This window comes from Saccostrea cucullata, unplaced genomic scaffold (assembly GCF_032062105.1).
Source record: "Saccostrea cucullata isolate Sc308-1 unplaced genomic scaffold, CSIRO_AGI_Scuc_v1 ctg20990, whole genome shotgun sequence".
NCBI lineage: Eukaryota > Metazoa > Mollusca > Bivalvia > Ostreida > Ostreidae > Saccostrea > Saccostrea cuccullata.
This window is the reverse complement of record NW_026928593.1, coordinates 1-24,396: the sequence shown is the minus strand read 5'-3', so window position 1 is coordinate 24,396 and position 24,396 is coordinate 1. Positions and strand designations below refer to the sequence as shown.

Genomic DNA, 24,396 nt, shown 5'->3' with positions numbered 1-24,396 from the left:
AAAGTCATTACATGCCCAAATTTTACATGTGAGACTTTGATCCTATATTTCAATAAATGTCAAAATGGTTTTATTTTTGTTTCTGTTCAATACTTTCTTCTTCAGGGTCTCTCATGGCCTATACTGTATGATACCTCCATTGACCCTGCTCTTTTATATTGCCATATGTTTATCCAGTAGCAGTGGTTATGCTCAGGCAATCTTTGAAATATTCCTCATTTCATGCATCTCCTTCAGTTCTTCCTCACTGTAAAAAAATAACTAGTTAATGTCACGAAGAAAACTAGTAGATTCACTGTCCATACAATCACTACCTTAGTAGTTTTACCAGATATTGGTATATTTACTAGATAAGATTAGTATAAATTTAGAATTGATGAGTAATTTTCACTAGGTATCTAAGTATCTATACGACCCCCGCTCCACAACTCACTATCTTAAGCAGTAAACTGAAAGTTTACTAATCACGACCAACGCTTTACGAAACACACTAGTTAAATTCACTAGGTTTTTCTTTCAGTGCTCTGTCCATTTTATTCATTCTGCAATTAGATAAAGGCATTTCTTTGCCGTATAAAACATTTTTTTCTTGACTACAGCAAGATCACCCTTTATGTTGATCAAACCCAACCAAGAAGTAGAAGTATATTTCTTATTCAGAAATATGTATTGATAAATAAAATGGAAGAAAAACTAAATTCTATCAACTCTTTTTTTTCTTCTATGTCTAACTGCATCTTCATATACCCCCCATCCGCCATATGTTTATCAAAATGGAATCATCATTCAACACACAAAACAATGTTGCATATTAATAAGACAGTACGTTAGTTTCTGAGTGTTAAGAAGTAGATTTTAAAAAGATTATACACCTATTCTTTGCAAATTTTAGACTTCTAATGTTACACTATCAGTACATTAGAGGTACATAATCTTCAAAAACATCTCTACACTTAACGATAAAGCTTTCACATTAGTATTGTTTTTAGCCCAATGGTTCTGCTAAAGAGGAAAATTGACCCAAACCTTACTAACTGCTTTGAAATTATGTTGACAGGGACAGAGACACACTTGACACTCCATCCCCCCTTCCTGGGGTATGCTTTGCACAAAATTTAATTAAAATTGACTAAGCTGGATAGAAGTTGAAAATATGAAAAATTACAGTCAAACAGATTATGAATAACTTTCAGCACATCAGACATGAAGTTGTGATCATTAAATAAAATACACCTACAAGATGAAGCTGTTTTATTCCTTTGAAGTGATATCTAGTATTGTTTCTTTTCCTGTATGCCACCTCTATCAGAACAAAATGTTATACATGTATTAACATAACCTATGACCATATAGTACCCCAGTATTTACTTTACAATTAATTAAGTTCTGGAACCAACCCTCAGATGCCCTTAAAACAAATGATTCTAAACTGGCAAAGGTAAAGGGCATCTGAAGAATTTAAAATAAAATGATAGTACAAACAAGCAAACAGTGTGCATGAAAATGTTGGCAAACACTAGAAAAAAATACTAAGGTACTTTCTCAAACTTAACATGAATACTAAAGAGGTTTTATGTAGCTGTATTGCACATACCAAAAGCTTTCCTGCAGTTAAAGGTTGGTTGCCTAGTAGTTATGTAGTATGTACAAGTTTTTCCCTCTATCTCTTCTAAATTTAAGAAGCGAAAATGTCTCTAAAAATCTTATGGTTGGCATGAAGTATTCCTGTTCATTTAACTGATTACTTACAATTGTCCTATTTCTGAGGGTCATCTTCTGATGGGTGTGTTCTCTGCAATGTTCACAATTGAAGTTCCTGTTTGACCTGTTACATATTGAAAATCCTCAATGAACATGATTATGGTTTTAATTTCCATTGTAATTATTGATTACTTTTATTTAAAAAATCTAAACCAATTTACTGTAACATAATAGTTAGGAAAATATTTATGTAATATCAATGGAAAAAGGAATCATTATCTCCAGTTATCCTATCACAAGTAAGCATTAATCATATAAATTCACATACGTAAACCCATTAGCTTTTTGTGCTATTAAATCATAGTCATCGCTGTGCAATAAAGGAAATCAAGTACTCATCCACAGCTTTGTGGCAATAAAGTTACTATCCCCGAGTAAAAAGTGACAAGCCCAAATATAGAGGCAAAAATTAAAAAGTAACATTGAAAAAAAGTTCATCGTGAAAAAAGTCAGGGGCCCGTTTCATCAAAAGTCGTAAAGTTAAGCCATAACTTAGGCGTACTTCCGGGGATTACGCCAAAATTTAGTCGGGTGTAATTTGCGTTTCACCAAGTGGCGTAAGTCTAGTCGTAAAAGATACGCTTAGTCACAGGACTAAGTCCTTGACAACGTTGCATTGCACAGGCGCAAAAACATAAACATTGCCCAAAGCGTACAAACATGTATAAATTGTAGCACGTCAAAGTACAGAATAACACAAGTTATAGATAAATTAATACTTGCACTAATTGAAACATGCATGGGTTTATAGTGTTATGTAAGAGACATGCATCTTTTAAGAAACCAATTTTAGTTTTTTACAATATTTCAATAATAAAAGTCTAATAAATTGAAAGGATGAAAAGAAGACTTCATGTACTTGTATGTCGGAATTAAGCAAAACTATTCATTTTGGAGATTTAATTACAGCCATACCCCCTCTTCCCAAAATTGATACAGGTTAATAACTTCGCCTTTGATAATAAATTTCATGATTCGATAAATACTGATTCTACTGACAAATACTAATAATTAAGTTTGAGACATAATAAGATTTTTAAAAATTTTAATAAGAAATGTATATGCAAGCAAAAATAATGAAAACAAAATGCAAACGGTTTACTTAAACAATAAAATGCTTTCTTTGTTTGATATTACTGGAATGAACGGAAGCAGCTGTTGCAGAAAAAATACATAACCCGCGTAAGCGGGTTATGTAAATTTTTTCTGTAATAGCTGCGACCGTTCATTCCAGTAATAACAATCAAAGAAAGACATTTTATTGTTTATATTTATATCTGTTTAAATAATTATTTAAAGTAGGATTAAAAAGATTAATTATTGTATTAATGATGCGAACGTCTTTATATGTTTCATTGATAGAACAGTCACTGATCAAGAAATCTGTACAAGCGACATTCCGAATGTAGTTCATGCAGTGATAAACGCAATGGGTTTTCTTAAGAAATAAAGGAGAATATATTCAGCGGATGTAAATATATATGAACACATTTTGAGTCAAGAAATAAATTTTACACGTTTACTAATATGGTACATGTAAGATAATCCTGTCTATATTTATTAATTTTTTGTCAATTCAATTGATTCATAATTGTTCAGTTATAGAAAAAAATTCTTTACTATCTGCAGATTAAATGTGATGTACCGTTTTAAAAATACGCAGAGAGAGAGAGTGAGAAAGAGAGAGAGAGGTTTGGAAAAATGACTACAAAGATATTCTTACAAAAATTCTCTGCTTTTGTGGTCTCTGTCTTTAAAATTTAGTTACAGCTACTCTTTATTTTGTTTTCATTAAAATGTAAGTAATGCAGGAAATCAAAAACATGTATATTTTCATCTTATATGTGCTTTATATGCGCTCACATGATCTTATACTATGTATGATTTGCTCTTTTAAACAAAATTATGAACATTAAAGATGTCTTCTGCATCAATGTTTGTCTGAGGAAAAAAAATTAGGAATAATTCATTCTTGAACTTAACTGTGTAATTATCACTATCTTACATCGATATTATAAAAGCAATAATTTATTACCACTTTCAAAAATCTCTTATTGTCTATGAGACCACAACCCCCTCCCTGGGTTGGGGTCTATGATTCGCCGGGAACATCACTTGTCCCAGATACCTAGGAAAATAATTTCTTTTGTCCTTAACTAAGTAATCTGTACATTAAATGTTAATTAATCTGCAAATTCGGGAGATTCTGAACCCTCTCTCCGACCCCCTCTGGATCCACGCATGTGAACGAGAAGTTAATAAGAAATGGACTCTTCAAACATGACAAAAACTATTTGGTTTTAAGATGGGTTATTTTTTTGAATTTTTTTCTTAAATGTAGAAAATTACATGAAAGATGATAACTATGCTTTTGAAACCAATTTTTTTTTTTTTTTTTTTTTTTTTTTTTGTAATTTTTGTTTTTCAGAAAATATGCTGTTGGAAAATATTTTTCAAAATAGACAATTGTAATGGGTCTCTTTTTAATAAATGAAAAAGAAATTAGAGGTACCGTAAGCAATGAGTTCAATAAAAGATATCCCCCCGCCTTCCGTATAAATATAATGGCAGTGTCCATGTTTTGCTGGGGGAAACCAAAAATATGTATCGGATTAAAAAGTACAATAAGGCACAATGGCAATATATAACTAGTGCTAATTGTAACGGGGACCGTTACGGATGTTCCCCAAACGCTCCCCAACTCCCTTTCGGTGCCATATTCCCTATAAGCTTCATTAAATAAGACAAACTCTATGCATTTGAGACTTTAACAACGTTTACCCAGAAGCGTACCAATTTCATTCAAATTTTAGCATTGCACGCGTGTGCATGTGAATGCACGTGCGCAATGACCATATAATCTTGTCTTCAGAATCTATAGGTTTTAATATACTAAATATCAAAGTATTTAATCCAAAAGAATTAAAAAATACGCTAATTCAAGTGTATTTTTGATTTACTCATTTCACGTGCACGCACGTGCTCACATGAGCATGGCGACCATACTTTCTTGTAGAAGTCCATTACATCTATCTATGTTCTAAATCCCACCCCGTTTGGTTGAAAACCAAGGGAGTTATAGCTGTTCAAAGTTTCAGCCAATCAGATTGCAGCGCACGTACAAGCACGTGTATGCATGTACATGGTGACCATATCTTCTTGTAGAAGTCTATTATATCTATTCATGTTCCAAATCCCATCCTGTTTGGTTGAAAACCAAGGGAGTTATAGCTATTTATAGCATAAGCCACTCAGATTGCAGCGCACGTGCAGGCACGCGTTTTCATGATAATTGCTATTAATATATCTTATTGTAGGATATCCTAATACATGCCTATGTTTTAAATTTCAAAGGATTTCGTCAAAAAACAAGAAAGATATTGAGACTTTAGTTTCAGCCAATCAGAGCGAAGCGCACATGCTTGCACGTGCGATCTTGCTATTTTGACCATGTCATCTTGTGCATACTACTCATATATCCTTACATTATGAGTTTCAAAACATTTCGTCTAAAAATAGAAAAGTTACGGTTATATCCATTATATATTGGTCATTTCAAGTTTTGCACGTGCACGCTCTTGCAAGCACGTGCGCGCAAAATGACCTTGATTCCGCAAATCTACATAACATGCCTACTTACCCTAAAAAGGTTTCACCTAAGTCGAATGTGTAGTTTACAAGATCACTCGCGGACAAAATTTTCCCAGGAAGAAAAATAATAAGAATAATAATAATAAGAAACAGAGTAAAAACAATATGTTCCCCAACTTCGTTTGGGGAACATAATAAAGATATCTGTGAGGCATATATGTACAAGCAAATATTGCTATATTAAACGAAGGAAAGGGGGGAATTCAAATTAGGAAATAAAAGATCGTTTTTAAGTAAATCAGTCTTGTAGTACTGCAAAATGGATGCAGTTGTGGAGATTTATGGATAATATGAGCATGCTGTCTGGAATATTTCCATATTAGGGAATTTAATAGCAAAAAAGAGTGAAAATACCGGTGGTGCTTTTCATGCATTACATGTGTATTTTAAAATTCTTAATAGCCCAAGGGGATTCCTCAGTGCAGAAAACCACTAGCCCCTTCCTCAAAAATGGAAGCCCGGGTGTAGCGCGATGCTAATTACACACCCATCATGTGAAATAGTTATAGTAGTCCTATATCAATTTCAGTATTGTTTTAAATTAATTAAAACAAATGACAAAAACAATAATTTAAAAAAAATCAAAATAAAGCAGACACTCAGTCAAAATCAAAGACAGAAAGAAGCACTGTTTTGACTGCAAGTTTTTCAGTAATACAATGAATCTCTTAAGTTACATATCAGATGAGATAAACTTACATACAATTATTTAGTTGTTGTCAATTATCCCATTTATCATCATCTCAGCTCACTTTGCGATTGTTACACTGTCCACATGAACCGATAATTTACAGCTGATTTATGAACACACGATTGTTAAAATTTTCATTTCCCTTTCCAATATACATTGTCAGAACATACTTAGTTGGTTATGATATAAAATTAAATAATAAACACTTTCGATTTATTAAAGATTATCTAACAATATACGATCATTTACTTAACACTTCTCGCCCTCAAGAGAGTTAAAAAGACAGAGAAAATTCAAAATACAAACAAGTGCAACTTAGGTCAGTTGGGATTAATTGTTCCGATATATCTATTTTAATTTTGTGCACAATTGTTTTCAAAATTACATTAAAATCTATTTTCCTTAAACAAGAACCCAGCAATAGATAAATATTAATCGAATAAACTTACCTTTTCTCTTGTCAATCAGAAAATCTTGTTGACAGTAAGTGTTTCTTAGTCGCCATATTTTTTTCCATGAAAACAAACGTTGTCATGATCAGGATTAACGGAAGTTGATTTTCGGAACTCTCGAGAATTTAGAGTTCCGAATGTAAAACTGAAACAACAAAACACGGTGTGTCCGTGAAAGCAACTTTTTTGGACACTTTTTTGGACAAATCGTCGTGTCCAAGTTTTGTTGGGTACTAACCTGCAAATACCCAATTAGGGTGTTTTAAGCATATTCAGCGACACTTCTTATTGGGTATACCCAATAAGCAAAAAGTACCCAATAAGTACAATCTTGGCATGAAAAATACCCAATAAATGCACTCTCGTAAACACGGACGGACAGACAGACGGACAGACAGACAGACGGACAAGTTGATTCCTATATACCCCCCCAAACTTCGTTTGCGGGGGGTATAAAAACTTATTTATAATTTGAATAAGGCTTCATTCACTGGAATGGAAAACGGAAATTATTAACTTTTGGGGTTATTAAAGATGATATTTAATAAAATTTACGGTTTGTAATTATCAGATTGTGGTTATTAAAGATGGTATTTAATTAAATTTAAGGTCTGTAATTATCAGATTTAATATATCCTAAATACTGTGTTTAATGGTTGTAAATATTAACTTTACTTTTTTGTAAAGTCAAGATAAAGTGGGACATTACATCATATTTAAGTGCATGTAAAGTTAATGTAAAGGTTACCTTTTCCAACTTTGACTTTTTTCAGAAAAGCCAATTAAAGGCATTGTAAATAATAAATTTACATTATCTTTACTTGTTTTGTAAAGCCAAATTTTCACGCAGTGAATTGGTTATGCTGTGGAGTTATCGTTCCTATTTAAATGGCTTGTGATTTTGTCAACAATCCCTTTTAATCAATAGCCTAAGACAAGTCCATTCCTGTCACTGATTTCTTCAGGTAAGACGAATTGACTCTTAAATATTTACATTTGCGTGTGTATATTATATATATTGTATTATAAAAAAATATGTATTATAAAGGTATAAATATTGCTAGCTATAAAATTAAATCTAACTTTATTATAAACCTGTCTCAGTCCCACATGAGTCCCTTAGCAGCAGGGAAACACGATGATTCATGATGTAAACACTGCCCCCACTTATAAACAATCCACGATGTAAATATTGCTTAATATTTTGTACGAGCCAAGGAATGAAGTAAAGGAAAATTAAATCTGGAATTAACCCTGGTAAGAATTAAGACTTTAATTAATTTACTTATTACTAATTTGACACATATAAACAATTCACGCTTTGGAATTAATAAAAGTAAACAAAATGAAAAAATATATCTAATAATAATAATATGTATTCTGGCCACTTTTGTTCTAAAATTATTGGAAATCAAGGTACGTTTACAAACCTTTCTGTAGTTGATTTTTTTTTTTTACCACTCAGTCATATACATGTATATGGACAGTAAACTAATCTGGAGAAAGAAAAATATTTTCTGTAATATGTGTGTGCCCTTCTTTTGCTTCTAATTACTGAAATTGAAAAAAAATTGAGAGTAAACTTATTGTTTGTGTATGAGATTGTGTGTAAGGGGGGAGGGGTTGCTAAATTTCCTCTCGAAGTATCAAAAACAGCACATAACGATCATTGAATACCAAATCAGTAACTTTGTTTATTGAAAGTCATTAGATTAATACGTTTTCAGCAATCAATCTTTTAAAAACGTCACTGCCATTGTTGGTTCGGGTCAGTTGCCAAAAATAAAATCGATAAGTCATTGAATGTGTATTTTGGTATTAAATTTTTCCAGACTGTGTATTCGAAAAGTGTGCTTAATTTTTAGAGGCATTTTGACGTAGTCATACAAATTATTGAGTGTTAATTAAGTTTGGCTGTATGTCTCAGAATTAACGACATCGGAATTTTAATTTAAATCTATACTCGTAAAATGTTCAAAACTGTAATTATGTATACTTTTTAAAAAAAAAATTCAACTTCATTTGGGTCATTGCCATTAACCTCATTAATGTCTTTATTTTTTGTCTCAAATCATGGAAACCTGGAAGCTCACCAAAACGTAACATTTAATTAAATGAAATACTAGTATTCTTGTCCATTCACAAATTTTAGAAAATCAGCAGATTAGTAATTCAAAATGTTGAAGAAAAAAAACAAATGCATAAATTCACAAAAAAACCCTTTTATGTATCAGTCGAAAACTATACATATTGAGATAATAGAGTTATTATACATTATCGATACCATACGAGTAATGTACGAGTAACGATAACGTACAGTAAATAAATGCATGGTCATTTGCATTTATAAAAAGTTACACTAATTTTTCGAGGTGACGTAAGTCAGCCTGGTATGCTGCTCTCGAGTTTTAATGCCCCCACCTCTTCTGATCACTACCATTTGCAATTTCTAATTTATATTGATCTTCGCTCTTCGGGACGATTCACTACACTCCTCTTGATGTTCAAATGTGATACCTTAGAAAGCAGGGGTCAAATCAGAGATAGGTTGCTAATATGTAAACAATATTACTTGCTAGATTGGTTGGAAATTTTAAGTTATTTTTTTCAGTTCACTAAGAAATATAGTCCTCTATTTATTATTTTAGATAATTTAACAAAACAAGATGGCGTCGGCTGGAGACGACGTTGCGGACTCCGTGAAGAGAAGCTTGATTGTAGACGAGGCGGCGTTTGAAGAACAATTTCTCCGATGTCACATCTGTAATGAAAAATACAATCAAGTGGAACGACATCCCAAGTCTCTCCCCTGTAACCACACCTTCTGCCTGCCGTGTCTGAAGCAAGTGTTCGACCACAACCAGCAGAACAGCCGCCCCAGACGACAAATCACGTGGTTAGATGAGACGCGTGAGGGCGTGCTGAAGTGCCCGGAATGCCGGGTAGAGATCTTTCTGAGTCGTACAGAAGTAGATTCTCTCCCCTCGGATCATCGAGTGATTCAAATGATGGACTTCCTGTCTCAAGTTTCAGCAAAGTCGCAGAACGTGTGTTCAAAACATGAAAATCAGCCACTGAACTTCTTTTGCAAAAAATGTCTACTTCCTGTTTGTCGGGATTGCACGGTCTTGGATCATAAAGAGGGTCAAGGCCATAATATTGTAGATGTTTCAGAAGCTGTAAATGAGAGCAAGGAAAGTTTCGATAAAATTGCAGATAGTAGCAAACAGCTCCTCGATAAAATGAAAGGTCGGACAGATGGATTGGCCAATGCATCTAAACAACTTGACTTGCAAGAAAGACAACTTCGGGGAGTCATTAAAGACACGTTTATAGAATTCAGATTATTGCTTGAAAGGAGACAAGAAGCCCTGATCAAAATCCTAAAGGACACAATAAAAGAACAGAAAACTGCAATAAATTCCCGATTTGTTGAAATTGCAACGCAGGGTTCGACATTACAGAAACTGCACGATCAGTTCCTAAAAGCAAGGTCCGTGAACGACTTGAAGAAACTCTTCGAAATCCAGCAAGAGATTCAAGAGAAAGAATCGGAATTCAAAAGAACAGCTGAGACAAACGATGACGAAATCTTTGTTTCATGCAAATTTGAGGTTCCTTCTGAGTGTCAGTTTTTGTCTGAGATGAGTGGTCTGGGAGAGGTATCTACACAACTCGATCAGAGTCTCCGCAACCCGGTACCAGCTCACCAGCTCGTTCTCCTGGACAGTATGGAGGTTCGACAGCCTCACGCTTATATCCCGGACTATCCAGAGGAGGAGACGAGAGAGGAACGTGACGTAGAACCTACTTCCGTTGGTCGATTGAGGCGACTACAGGCCAGTTCCATCACACCACCTTATGCTACAGACGATACTTATGAGGATAGGGATGAAGACACGAGAGAAGAGATTGCGTCGGCGTACTTAATGAGAATCGCCTCCCGATTAAACCAAAGTGCCGCGGATATGGCTGATGTCTTGCGTGCAGCAAACGTTGATGATGACGCAGGCGCAGAATCGCCGTCTCCTCCACGCACTGGTAGAACAACGTCGTCGAGGTCAAGGCGGTCCAATCACAATGTTAGGGTGGTACGTCATCCTTCGTCATCAGGAGGTCAAAGGTCAGATCAACAAGATCAAGGTCACGGGTATTCACAGTCGTCTCGCTACAGGGAATCTAACTCTGACCGTTAATATTTGTGATTTAACGACAATGTTCTCTAGAGATTGTACAGAAAAGACCACACTGTCTCTTGAACACAATTGTGTTTCGGCGAATTTAAAACGGGGCCAAATTGTTTGAAAGTGTGAAAATACATGTAATCCTGTTTACAGTTATACTGCAGGATAAAACATTTACGTGTAATTTACAATCAGTGCTTCAAAATGTTGTTGAAATCAAAGGTTTAGGAATTATTTATGATTTTACTTGCTCAATACAATAAAATTCCCAAAAATATCCCAAAAATTATATTCCGATTTTCCCCATGAATTGTTTGCTTATTTTGGTACATGTTCCAAACGTTTTTTAGACTTCCTGTTTAAAAAAAAAAAAGATAATGAAGGGGTTTATTTTAAAATATCACCTAACCTTATCAACAATGTAGATCATTGCAAGAGTTTAATTTCTTTTGTGTGCATTTATTTTACTTGTAAGACTTGCCACCCGTTTGGTGTACATTTTACATTTATATACATGTATTAAGACATATAATATTGTACATTTACGACTTATTTTTATATTCTTCACTTTATCATGAATGTATCAAATTTATTATGACAAGAATTATTTTATTTAACATCTGTAGCAAAAGTGTACGCATTTGATTTCATATCGCAGTGAGAATTAGATAACTGATAATCAATAATCAATCAAAGCCAAACGGGACTTCATAATATTAAAGCTAGTTTGTATAGGCTTATATGTTTTCTTTAAACAGGAAAGTCATAAGTACAGATATGATACGAATTTACGGGTATCTCAAAAATGATATATTTAGGCCCTAGTGGATTTAAAACGAGAAACACTTTAATTTGACCCCCTTTCAAGAGGAATAACTTGCACTTGGATAAGACAAGCTGTCAATAGGCTATTTTAGTCCATTTTTAACCAGCTTATAGACTTTGTGTGTAATTCTAATAATGAATGAGATTTCTTTTAGAAAATTGTGTCTTAACAAAAAAAAATTATGAAAAGAGGGATGGTGAATTTTACTCTAGACTCCCCCATCATTAGTAAATTGTTCAGTTATGCTTCCAAATGAATCTGAATATTTCCTGTTCATCTCCAAACAGGACTGTTGAGTGCCAGTATCAAATCTAAGCTTTATAGTGTGCTGAGCCTGAGGGAAATTATTTTATTATTTATTTATCTTCCTATTTTTAAAACTGATTTTGACATGTTGCTTAATATTAAATTTATAAATCATAGTTTATTTCTTGTTTTTAATAGAGGCAAGGGAAAATCAAGTTCATTTACATGCATATTCCTGATTTTCGAAATATAATAAGTACATGTATATCAGAGGATAAAAGATATACTTGACCTATGACTAGTCTTAATTATGAGTCAGAAAACCACATCCCAAAACAATGACCAAGTTTGTGATAATTTTTTGGTTGTCACCAAGTTTCCAGACAATATCTGGAAATCTTTGAAAATTGAACATTAAGCATTTATGGTGAAATAATCCTTCAGGTATTTAGAACCGGTGATCTTTGATAACCCTTAAATGTAAATTAATAATTAATTTAATCCTAGACAACTTTGTTTTTGTATTGGTTACTGGAATCTTTTTTAACAAACCAGAAACATCTTCCCCCTCAGGAAAGAGAAAACTTTCAGGTTGTTTGGAACACAGATTTAAATGATTCCACAGTTACTCCTCTATAGTAAATGTAAAAAAAAAAAAAAAAAAAAAAAAAAAAAAAAGAAATGGTCAGTTGTGTAAAGAATTTAATAATATTTCCTGACAAATACCGATACATATGTTGAAATGGCTGAAATGGAGAACAACACTGTCTTTGAGATAGAAATGGCTCACATGTGCTGTGCAGTACACACTGCTTAACGACTGGAGATCTACTTCCATTGCTTCTTGATTGACATATTCTTCTCGGAATCCTTCTGCATCACCTGCAAAAATAAAGATTTCCCCTTTGCATGTTTGCCAAAAATAAATTAACATTTTTATTTACATTAAATATTCAAATTAGTCTGCAACATTCATGTTCACATAATGTAAAATCATATTTACTTGTGGTTTTACTCATACATATAACTAAACATGCATATTTTTCTTGGCTCATGATTTATTTTCTACAAACTTGATTGAAGTAAACTCAATCACCAAGTCAGATCTCAAAGAAATAAAAGTTACATAAAACTTTTGAGCCCTTGAGGTCACTTATATCTAATTTCCTGGATACCCAGTTAAAAGATCTATTTCTGGCCGTACCTTAGCAACGGCCAACTCGAAGTCCTCCTGTGTGACGTGAACTCGTCTCTCTCTTAAGGCATACATTCCAGCTTCTGTGCAAACTCCCTAAAAATAGTTACGAGAAATTCTTATTTCAGACTCTCCATTCCACCTTACTGCATACATTCGCATGAAACAAGATTGCTGTTAACACGGTCCAAGTGAATTGCAGAAACAGCTTATATTCAATGTGATTTTTCTTTCCTGTAGATTTCAAACATATTATGAACTCATGAGATATAACAAACATTTATAACAAATCAAAACTGTTTGTCACTGGTTCTTCCTTCTATGCATATTCGACAGGATACGAACATGCGTTGCCATATTTAAATAAGGTTCGTGTATTACGTCCACTTACCTTGACCTCTGCACCTGAAGCCCCTGGCATCATTTCAGCAATTTTTCTTAGGTTGATTCCTCGAGTCAGATTCATTTTACGGGAGTGAATTTTCAGGATGTCTAACCTTGCCTATAAAAGACAGCTTCCGATTTATTTCTCTACATTTTGTGACCATTCTGAATGAATATATACCATGTTAGTGGAAATTTTAGCAGAACGCAAATTTAGCGATTTGTCCTTAAAAAATGGTATTTTAATTTCAGCGACATGTAATTTTAGCGATTTTAAAATGCTCACAAAAGAAGCTTTTGCAAATAAAACATAATTAATTTTTAGCAATATTCAATTTTATTTGATCTCAGCACCCTTACTTAATGACACTAGTAATGCCAAAATTCAAAGTCTGCTTATACAGAATATTTATAAACCATATAATACATAATGTATTTTCATGTATATTTTCACTGTTGTGTAAAGACTATGTCTATAGTAGAGACTTTTACCTCTTCATTTGGAGGAGGGAACTCAATTTTTCTGTCTATTCTGCCTGGTCGTAGTAAGGCTGAGTCAAGGATATCAATTCTGTTTGTTGCCATAATCACCTGAAATTTATAGGAAACTGATAATGTGTATCAAGAACTACTGATTTTCATTTGGTAACATTAAACTGCCTGCTGGAATTAAGTTGATTCTTGCATATATTTATATTACTAAATATTATAATAAAAGAAAAATAATCAAAATTTAGGAAAATTATGTCTTGCATATTGAAATATTAAATGGCCATCTCTGTGATCTACACTAATGAAGAAAATGGAATAACTGCTATACTGCATGAAATACTCTTCAGAAGGAAATGCTAAATTCTCAAAAGCTTCCAAATACCTTTATGTTTTGTTTTGGCTCAAATCCATCCAACTGGTTCAACAATTCTAACATTGTTCTTTGCACTTCAGAGTCACCTATTGAAAATTTTTAAATATTTGCAATAAACTTTCAAAACAAGGGCATGTATAAACAATAATCACTTCTCCACCAAGATAAGGAAGTGTTTATAATAAAATATTTTCTACAATACATATATCTTTTCTTACACAAAAGAAACTTGATTTGGCCTTGCAAAGTTAATTCCTTGGTTCCCAGGCCTTTTTTCAAGAAATATAATGAGGGAGGGAGGCATTTTTTAAAAACTTTTTTATTGCCCCAAAAACATGATGAGGCAGCTTTTTACATTGTATAAAACCTCAAAAAATGATTAGGGAGGAGATTTATTGTTTTTATTTTATTGATTTAGCAATAAAAGGGTCAATGAGGCACCCTTGGAAGAGATGAGGGAGAGACTGAGAACCAACAAATTAATTTTTTATGGCCTTTGTCATTTTGCTTATTAGTGTATGTTGATGATGAATGTTTGAAATACCTGACTTTATGCTAAATATAAACCATACCTCCTGAGCCTCCTTCTAATCTTGAAGATCCTATAGAATCAATTTCATCCATGAAAATAATAGAAGGTGCATGCTCCCTAAAAAAATTCAATGAACGTTAGGAATATATTCTGTGACAACAAGGAAGCAGCATACTAAAAAATAAACATACCTTTTCATTTTTTTTTTGTAAGAAACCTAAACAGAGTTAAGTTTTTGGTTACCTTGCCATGACGAAGAGTTCGCGCACCATCCTAGATCCCTCACCGATGAATTTCTGGACCAGCTCGGATCCGGAGACTCGGATAAACGTACACTCTGTGTGGTGAGCTACAGCTCTGGCTAACAGTGTCTTCCCTGTACCAGGGGGGCCATAAAGCAATACACCCTTTAATTGAAACAGAGTGTATAGATTGTATAAAGAGTTTTCCGTAGAGTATATAGGTTGTTGCTCCGAATTTGCAATAGCACAAGGAGGTTATTCATACTGCATTAAGATCAAATAATATATACACAGTGATGAATAAAAAAAAACCTCTAAATGTTTTTGATCTTAATTAATTGATTTTAAATTAAAATAAATTAAAAAGAGAAATAATCAAAATACAACAGTTTTTAACATATACAGACTAAGGAGTACAATATTCCAAAAAGAATCAATTGTACACTACATGTATATATGCAGTTACACATTTCCCAAGAAAATTTATACCTGTGTATGTAAAAAGCTTTTAAAGCATACAATTGCAAACTAAGAAATCTGCATATTATTTTTAGCCTTGCCTTGAAAAGATATTGTGATTTTGTGGAGTTAAGACACAATGGAAAACAGTATGTTTGAATTTAATTTTTTCCTCTGTAACATATAAACAGTTTAATATCTTATTTTGTAATTTTTCAAAAAATTAATAAAAGCAACTCTCCATCAACATTTATTAACCCTACCTTAGGCTGGGCAATGCCCAGAGCTTCAAATAACTCGGGGTGTTTTACTGGCAGTTCTATCACTTCCTTTATTTCTTTGATCTGCTTGTCCAGACCTCCCACCATTTCGTACGTGGAATCAGGAACCTTTTCTACCATCATCAAACTCACTAGAGGGTCCACCTGTGTTTAATTAAAAGAGGCATAAATAGCTGAAACTTCTAAATAAATGTAAATATTTGATATATATCTGACATACGTCAAATAAAATACAAAGAAATACAAGGAAATGTTCACACCTATACACTACTCACAAACATATCCAAAGCTTCTAAATATTTGAAATATATCTATAATATCTGACCTACATATATATAACAATAAAATGATTATTCTTAATTTCTTTTTTAAAGTGCTACATAAAATTTGTGTGAAAACTAAAGAAGATTTGAACTAATCATTATTTCCTGAATGAAGTTAGTAAATTATAGCAATGCATTTAAGATGCCAGTCTTGCTGGAAAGTGACAATAAATGATTCTTTATACTTTCTTTTTTTATTAATTTACCTTAAATTAAAAGAAATAAACATACTACCAACACCTCCTGAGTAAATTCCATAAGTAAATTCCCAGATCATTTGTCATTTACCTTGTTTGGCAGAATTTTGTGTAGTGTGTAACTGTCATTCCTAAGAGCTACTCGGCAATTTGGAGTCACATCGTTTATGTCTATATTTTTGTCTACGTCCACCACAAATTTCCCTTCTGGATGTACCTGAAAAAAATTGTACCATGTCAATTAGCTTTACCTGTAAAGAGGTTAAAAAAAATCACAATTACAATTCCCACAGCTATTATCATTTAACTCTTCAACGAAAACAATGAATTTTGATTTTTGCTTATGACATCACACTTAAACAGGATTCAATAATTTCTTGTATATATATATATATATGATGAATCAAGATTATATTTTCTTCCAATCCCTCTTACTTAATAATTTTGAAAGGCACTGTAGTTAAACTTTAAGTTGAAAGTCACGACGTCAAGGTAAAAGAAGTAATATATTTGGAAAGTTAATATAATTGCCTTATCCTCTAATTTAAAAGTTATACCGATTTTAACTTTGTGACAAGAAGATCAAAATCATACCTTTACCTTTTAACCTCCCCCATCTGTGTTAATATTGTGTTGAATGTTTAAAAGCAAAATTGAATGTGGAATGTATATATACATGTAATTATGTTTGTTTACTGTTGGTACCTTGACTAGCACTTTCTTTTTGTCCATGGGTTTGACAACCTCCCCCACATAAGAGCCTTGTTCTTGTAGGAGCTGAAGTTCTTCTCTTAACATCCTCACTAAGAAAAAGATAAGAGATTCTTAGAAAGAGACATTACCCAAAAAGATATAGCTTACTGTAAACTAACTTTAATTCGTGTGCGAGAAATTTTCGGTCCTTACTGTCTCTGTCAGTGTCTTTTAACAACATATCTAAAAAGGCTTGATCGCGAAAAATAATGTTCACAGATTAGTTTACCCCTGGTAAATCATGAAATAAAGTCCTTGTGTATAAAAGTTGGTTTACAGTACAGTTGTACATTGAGTATTACAAAATATATATGCATAAGTAGTATTTCACTATCCCAAACCAATGGAGAGCTAACACTGCATGAACTATCATGATAAAATATCAGAGCTAAAACTTTTCTGAGAGTGAATGCACAGTAAATATAACTGTACAGGAAACAATGAACAATACTTTGTGAAAGTAATGAATGGTATATAATTGCAATATTTTGTTCACAAACATTTAATATACTTTACCCTTGGCATTTAGTTCATTCCTTTGAGCTTCTAAACGTCTTAAGTTCTGTGTCTTGTCAGTGACAATAAGCTGGAAAAAAAAATTAAATTCATAATTGCTGTGGTAAATTCTATCAACACGATCAATTTAAGTAGTATTGAATATGTTACGTATACTTGTGGTGATGTTGTTTTGTTTGTGTGTTTTATTACTTTGAATGGAAAAGAACAACATCTTAATATGAGATCAAAATGTGTTTACTAGCATTAACCATGTTAACATGCTGTAGGTACTAAGTATGAATCAGAAAATATATTTGAACCTTCTCTGTATAAAAATATGCATATATACAACATTTGCATTTTTAAAGCTTAGTTACATAGAAACACCTATACCTAGCCTAATCTCACTTGCATAATACCTTTGTTGTTTAATAGATTACCTGCAGTTCCTCTATTTTACTGACATAGTACTGTTTAATTCCTTCATGGTTTACTGCTGTGGTGCCATCTACCTCCATTTTCTGAAAGAAAAAAATGCCCAAGTCTTTAGCTCTTGATTTTTTTATCATTCAAACAAATTGAGAATTTTTCATTTCTCAATTAATTTAGACCAAAAAAAATAATAGTCTTGTTTCCTGCTACCAGCCTGAAAAAAATAGGGTAGGTAGGTAGGAAAATTATTTCATTTTTTTCCAGTGGTATTTTATTGGATATGAACTATTACAAAACCAAATTAAACATGTCAAAGGTCAATATTATTTATCATTCGAAATAAGTAGTGTTTTATGAAAGTCCATATTTAAAACTTATATTTCATGAAATACCACTTGAATATATATATATTTTTTTTCACTTTTGTATCATGAACTTTCCGATTTTCCTCCAAAAACTAAATAAAAAAACTTTAGGGTTGGGTGCTAAGAAATAGGGTAGGTCGGGTAGCTGGAAACAAGACTACTTTTATTTTTGGCCTTACACAAGCTTGAAAAAGAAAAAAAATGGGGCTAAGCCCAGCTTGAACTGCGAGCTCTTACAACAATCCCTCAGTATGCCTGGGATAAGAGACAATTCGAACTACTGCACACATTGATTAAATGAAAGGTACTTTTCCCAGTTACCTCTTGACCCGCAGTAGGGCTGGGACAATACAACTTCTTCTATATCGATACATATCACGATATTTGAGTCACGATACGATATGTATGATATCACGATATGTTTAATTGCTTAGGCTTAAAAAAAAAATAAGTTTGTTTCCTGTAATATTCCCAAAAATTAAGGGTCGGTAGGCAGTGGTAGGTTGGGAATTATTTTTTTTTTTTTTTTTTTGCTTATGAATGGTCAAACATCCTCAGACTGAATATACCAGGTGTCATGTCATATTTACAGTGGACACCCAACATGGCAGAAAACGAACTTCAGAAAGCTGTAGGGGGAAATTGTTGTTACAATAATGATTACCACTTATATTTAAGTTAAATGTAAACTATACAGGTTGACATATTTTATGTCTCAAGTTAAGCTACAAGCGAATTTATTTTTTTAATAAATGAGATCAGCTGATTGATCAAACGCAGTTTTGCCATTTGTCAGGAGAAAAAATCCACCCGGGGATAATTTGAATGGGTCAGTCGGGTTACAGGAAACAAACATAATTTTTTTTTTAGGCCTTATAAAATCTTTTTTTGCATTGAAATAAACAAATTATTTCTTTGCAAATATTTACATTTCCAATGTCTTTGTCCGAGATAAAATTACCAATTGTAAATGTAATTGATTTCCTCATGAATGTTTTGGCGTGGTTCCAAAAAAAGCCATGTGCAGGGCGGGACAACACCTAGAGTGAAGCAGGCTTGGAGCCCATGGATTGGCGGAATCAAAGCATGTAAATATAAGGAATAACTGTCAGATTTTTCGAATTCATGAAGATGATCAATGGATTGGCTTGTGTGATAATTTTATGCATAAATGCCTTCGGCGTTTATGCAAATTATCATACAAGCCAATCCATTGATCACTTCATGAATTCGAAAAATAAGACAGTTATTCCTTAAATAAGAGTAATTTATTCAAAATAGTTGTTCATATGTTGTAAAACAAATATATTTTACTCAAGTGGTGTTAATTATTATTTATTTCTTATAGCTAGCTTCTTTATTTTGTATATTAAACCCCAAATGTTGAATAAACAAAAAAAAACAGAAGTCAGATTTTTTAGGGCGATATTTTGATATTTCTTCATATGTATTGATATGCGTATCGTCCTCACAGATATCTTCATATATCGATATCTTTTATATATCGTAAAACTTATATTTCATGAAATACCACTTGAATATATATATTTTTTTCACTTTTGGATCTACCCCGCAGTTAGCTATAGTACTCTGACATGAAAATGCAAAGATAACAGTGAGCAAATATTGTTAATGATGAAAAAGAGTGGTTGGTAAAATGCTGAAGGCAAAACTGTAAACATTCAGCACATAGTGAGCACATGCTGAACAATCAGTGGGCTCACCCTATAAAATGAACACAATAGTGAGTGCATGCTTTAATGAAAGTGAGCAGACACTGAACGAACTGTTAGACAATGAAAAATGGGAAAATAATATGTTTCAGGGACTTTACATCCCAAATGGAAGCTTGATCTCAATTTGTTGAGATAGTGTATATTTATCCATGGAATATTTTGTCAAACATGAAGTAAATTAAGGATCTGTCAGGCACCCTTTCACATGTTTATTACCCGTACCATACAGGTTTATCATGTAGAACCCTGTTTAGTGTTATTTAGTAAAAATTTACAAAACACAGAGAAAATTCGAGTTCCTAATACTATTTGATAAACAGGATGACAACGCGTTCCTTTGTTTCTGGATTTAATACGTACATCCTCGAAGAAAGCTTATCAAACATAGATATGCGTTAAAAACTGAAAATAAATACGATTTAAATAAAACAAATTCAATCTTTTTTATTCAGTTGTTCAATTCTCGGCGATTTAAAGTGACAAAACAGTTTACCTGATCGGCTGCCATTCTTTCGTCTTGCTGCTTAATTCTAATCTTGGTTCATAATATGCTTTATTTCCTTTTCCGTCTTATGAAGAGTTTTGATGATGGAGATTTTTCAGAATTTACCTTCGGATTTACTAAAAACGAATATAAAAACATTGGTTTTATCGAACTTTTTTTCTTTAAAATATGAAAAATTTAAGCAAAATAAATTAGATTTTTATCAAAAGAAGTGATATTTTGAAAAAGATCATAAAAGCTACATTTTCTAATTTACTTTAAAATATCGTTTCGTAAAATAAAATACTTGATCTCACCGTGGGAAAATATTTTTGTGGATGCTGGTATTTTATTTTGATGAAAAGAAATTTTGCTGTCACATTGATGTGGGGAGATAGGAAGCCTGTCTCTTTAGCACTTTAACGAATTCGGAGAATAAGATGATACACGCTGGATTTCGTTCTTGTATACCTGTGTTGATTGGAATATGTCTCGGGTTTACATTGAATGTGATGATAGCCCCCCTCCTTGACGAAACCTGTGACCCCTCGAACATTGACCGAAAACAGCTCATCAAGCTTAGGGAGACCAAGTCACTTCGTGAATCGGAGAAAACCAGCAAAACCATAAAACCAGCCATCAAACCTAAGAATTATGATGTACCCCCACCCCCTAAGCTTGAGAACAATCCACATAAAAAGCCAGTTCGACCAAGATTTGTGGCCACGGAACTGGGAATTCGTGAGAAACTGTTTGTAGCAGTACTTACGAGTCAAGATACAGTGAACTCATTTGCGCTGGCTGTTAATAAAACTACAGCGCATTACGTAACTAAACAAATGTATTTCAGCACTTCCAAGTCGGGGAATATCCCTGCTGGAATGCCCGTTGTCAGTTTTACAGATAAAAACAAGCACTATTTACCATTGCATGTGTTGAAGTACATTTCAGAACATTATTCTCACAGCTATGACTATTACATGTTTATAACTGACAGAACCTATATTAGAGCGGAGAAAATTGTTGAACTTGTTAGTCATATAAGTGTAAGCGAGGACATATTCATGGGTGCTGCCGATTTTCATGGTGAAGATGGGTCTGCTATGTGCTCCTTGGAAGGAGGAATCATTATTTCACAAGTAATAATAACAGTTTATGAAATTCACACTAAAAATTAACTTAACTAGACATATGTGTCCATCGATCTGCTTGTAATAGCTGCAATTATCAGCTCCAACATGTCTGACAGAGAATTTATTTAATGAATCCGATTTTTTTCTTTTTGTAGTCAGTCCTACAGAAGGTCCTTGGTAATTTAGACTGGTGTCTCGTCAGCGCCCCAGATTCCAATCCCAGCCGAGTGTTGAATCATTGTGTTTACCATTCCACAAAGACGTCCTGTACTCAACATGGAGGGGTGAAATTAAATCATTGTTTTTGTATTGTAAAGATCACTATCTATGAAGAAAAGTAATACATAAACTAGAAATCTGAAATCTTTTGACATGGTTTGTGTGAAAACCGATCTTATGCAGCACAGTTAAGGTTACAAAAAGGGAGCAGAGCCTAATTTGTACGGGAAAACTTAACTATGACATCATACAAAATATACGTCATACAACAATTCTTTAAAATACCACAAAATGAGGTGATTTGCCAATTTAACCTGTAATAGATACTCAAACTACATCCAAACTTACTACAGCATGCTGTTTTCATTTTGTCATTAGTTATATCCCACATAACATATTATAAACAATTCACTGATCGCAATACACCTGTCAATGTGACATTTTGTAAAACATGATGTAGTTTGTATGCAGTGAGAGGCAGATCAAGTAATATTTTCTCAACGAAATATGTATTCTATAATTAAAAAAAATATTATTTACAGATATTATATAAGCCATTAACTTGAAATCAGTGTCTTCTTCACAATTTTATTAATATATTTTCTGTATATTAGGTATGTAATTTACACTGTCGTACATGGGAGGGTAATGTGGGGACTTAATAAATTGATCTAGTGCAAGGGCATACACTGTATGGATCACAGTTAGCTTTTACAATTCAGCTCTAGAACTATTAAGGTATCTGAAAAGTGTGTTCCTGATGACATTTAAAAATTATTTACAGCTATCAATATTACATGTTTATAATCACAAAATACAGATTCTGTCAGAAAATATAATTTTAACAATAAATTAAGCGAGAATTTAGATGGGATCTGCCACTTTTCATGGTGAAGATGGGTCTAAAAATATTTATAAACTAAACTTGAAATTTTAACTTGGTTATGCCCTTGCACTTCTAAAATTTATAGGTATCATCAATACTGCAAGTAAATGTGCTAAAATCATGTGACTACCGCATCACGTGACAAGTCTAAATATAAAATCTAATCGCCCTCGATATGTAGTTGTTAACCATAATTATAATTATCCGATATAAATAATATACTAAAAATGATAGCCATCCCGATTATGAATACATTTTTAATTACATAATTTTGTTGATATTTAGTTTAAAATATATTTGTTCATAGAAATGGATAATTCACTAATGGATATATGAATCAGAAACTTGAAATCTTTTGACATGGTTTGTGTGAAAGGCCATTTAAAAAAAAAATAAATGTTTGATGTTCTCCAACAAAATGATAAAAACTTAACTTTAATGAAAACAATAATATTGCAATCTGTTTTAATTTCCCTGAGAAAAAACTTATTCAGAAATAATCTGTTACAGGAAATATCAATTGATCAGTCAGCATTTAAACCAATTAAAACAAATAATCTTTTTAATATTAATATAATGATTATAGGCTTTATATTATTTAAGGAATAAATATCACAAATGTTTATATGTAAGTTATTTTTTCCAGGATAAAGAGTATAGATTTTATAAAGTGGATGACTTTGATTATGATGATGACATCACAAAATTGAGAGAAGATTGGCGCTTCAATTCCTCTTTCTCCATTTATCCCATGCCAGATGATCTCTCCCATTTCAAAGTGCACAGGTACCGGACTACTGGTAGTAATCACTCAAAGATTGCACATTTTTATACATGTCTTATTTTCAATTTTTGAGACCTTTTCATTGAAATTACCTATGAAGCTAGCTGATTTATGTTTGTAATTTATTTGAATTTTCTTCTGATAAAAATATTGTAAAATATTTTTAGATATGAATTTTTAGATTTAAAAGAGTTTTAATTTTACTTGTTAACTTTTAATAGATATTTCTGCCAATTGGAGTTGAATTTGACAAGACAGGAGATAAATAAAGCCAAAGAAAACATAATTCATCTGAGTCATTATACAGTGGATGGCGTCAACTCACTAACATGGCCTATAGGTAGGTCAACTCATTGACATGGCCTATAGGTAGGTCAACTCACTGACATGGCCTATAGGTAGGGCAACTCAACTGATAATATTCTACTGTCTACAGGTAGATCAACTCATTAACATGGCCTATAGGTAGGTCAACTCATTGACGTGGCCTATAGGTAGGTCAACTCATTGACGTGGCCTATAGGTAGGTCAACTCATTGACGTGGCCTATAGGTAGGTCAACTCATTGACGTGGCCTATAGGTAGGTCAACTCATTGACATGGCCTATAGGTAGGTCAACTCACTGACATGGCCTATAGGTAGGTCAACTCACTGACATGGCCTATAGGTAGGTCAACTCACTGACATGGCCTATAGGTAGGTCAACTCACTGACATGGCCTATAGGTAGGTCAACTCATTGACATGGCCTATAGGTAAGACAACTCACTGACATGGCCTATAGGTAGGTCAACTCATTGACATGGCCTATAGGTAG

General features: G+C 32.9%; 3 protein-coding genes and 1 long non-coding RNA gene across 4 annotated transcripts; 2 read left to right on the top strand and 2 right to left on the bottom strand.

Moving 5' to 3' along the window:
• Positions 1–528: 528 nt before the first annotated feature.
• LOC134278104 (uncharacterized) lies at positions 529–6,616 on the bottom strand. The gene is made up of 3 exons (XR_009994379.1): positions 6,553–6,616; positions 1,750–1,825; positions 529–542 (listed from the first exon to the last, which is right to left on the bottom strand). It is a non-coding gene; the product is annotated as an uncharacterized LOC134278104 (long non-coding RNA).
• Positions 6,617–9,199: 2,583 nt separating this feature from the next.
• LOC134278102 (tripartite motif-containing protein 2-like) lies at positions 9,200–11,956 on the top strand. The gene has a single exon (XM_062760429.1). The coding sequence runs from the start codon at positions 9,222–9,224 to the stop codon at positions 10,749–10,751; it is 1,530 nt and encodes a 509-aa protein (XP_062616413.1). The 5' UTR covers positions 9,200–9,221; the 3' UTR covers positions 10,752–11,956.
• Positions 11,957–12,496: 540 nt separating this feature from the next.
• Positions 12,497–20,674, bottom strand: LOC134278103 (26S proteasome regulatory subunit 8). Its single transcript, XM_062760430.1, has 13 exons — positions 20,567–20,674; positions 17,981–18,061; positions 17,559–17,628; positions 16,995–17,092; positions 16,381–16,506; positions 15,752–15,913; positions 15,031–15,194; positions 14,828–14,904; positions 14,265–14,341; positions 13,883–13,981; positions 13,398–13,508; positions 13,016–13,102; positions 12,497–12,693 (listed from the first exon to the last, which is right to left on the bottom strand). Exons 1-13 carry the CDS (start codon positions 20,579–20,581, stop codon positions 12,640–12,642), a joined length of 1,221 nt encoding a protein of 406 aa, XP_062616414.1. The 5' UTR covers positions 20,582–20,674; the 3' UTR covers positions 12,497–12,639.
• Positions 20,675–20,876: 202 nt separating this feature from the next.
• On the top strand, positions 20,877–23,965 carry LOC134278101 (chondroitin sulfate glucuronyltransferase-like). The gene is made up of 4 exons (XM_062760428.1): positions 20,877–21,696; positions 21,846–21,974; positions 23,442–23,581; positions 23,801–23,965. The coding sequence occupies exons 1-4, from the start codon at positions 20,998–21,000 to the stop codon at positions 23,934–23,936; spliced, it is 1,104 nt and encodes a 367-aa protein (XP_062616412.1). The 5' UTR covers positions 20,877–20,997; the 3' UTR covers positions 23,937–23,965.
• Positions 23,966–24,396: the final 431 nt, after the last annotated feature.

Coding starts and splice junctions, on each gene's coding strand:
- LOC134278101 (XM_062760428.1), top strand. CDS start 20,998: ATGATACACGCTGGATTTCGTTCTTGTATACCTGTGTTGATTGGAATA. Junction 21,697..21,845: donor GAGGAATCATTATTTCACAA/GTAATAATAACA, acceptor TTCTTTTTGTAG/TCAGTCCTACAGAAGGTCCT. Junction 23,582..23,800: donor TCCCATTTCAAAGTGCACAG/GTACCGGACTAC, acceptor AACTTTTAATAG/ATATTTCTGCCAATTGGAGT.
- LOC134278102 (XM_062760429.1), top strand. CDS start 9,222: ATGGCGTCGGCTGGAGACGACGTTGCGGACTCCGTGAAGAGAAGCTTG.
- LOC134278103 (XM_062760430.1), bottom strand. Junction 15,914..16,380: donor ACAAAATTCTGCCAAACAAG/GTAAATGACAAA, acceptor AATTAAACACAG/GTGGACCCTCTAGTGAGTTT. Junction 13,103..13,397: donor CTTCAGGTGCAGAGGTCAAG/GTAAGTGGACGT, acceptor AACTATTTTTAG/GGAGTTTGCACAGAAGCTGG.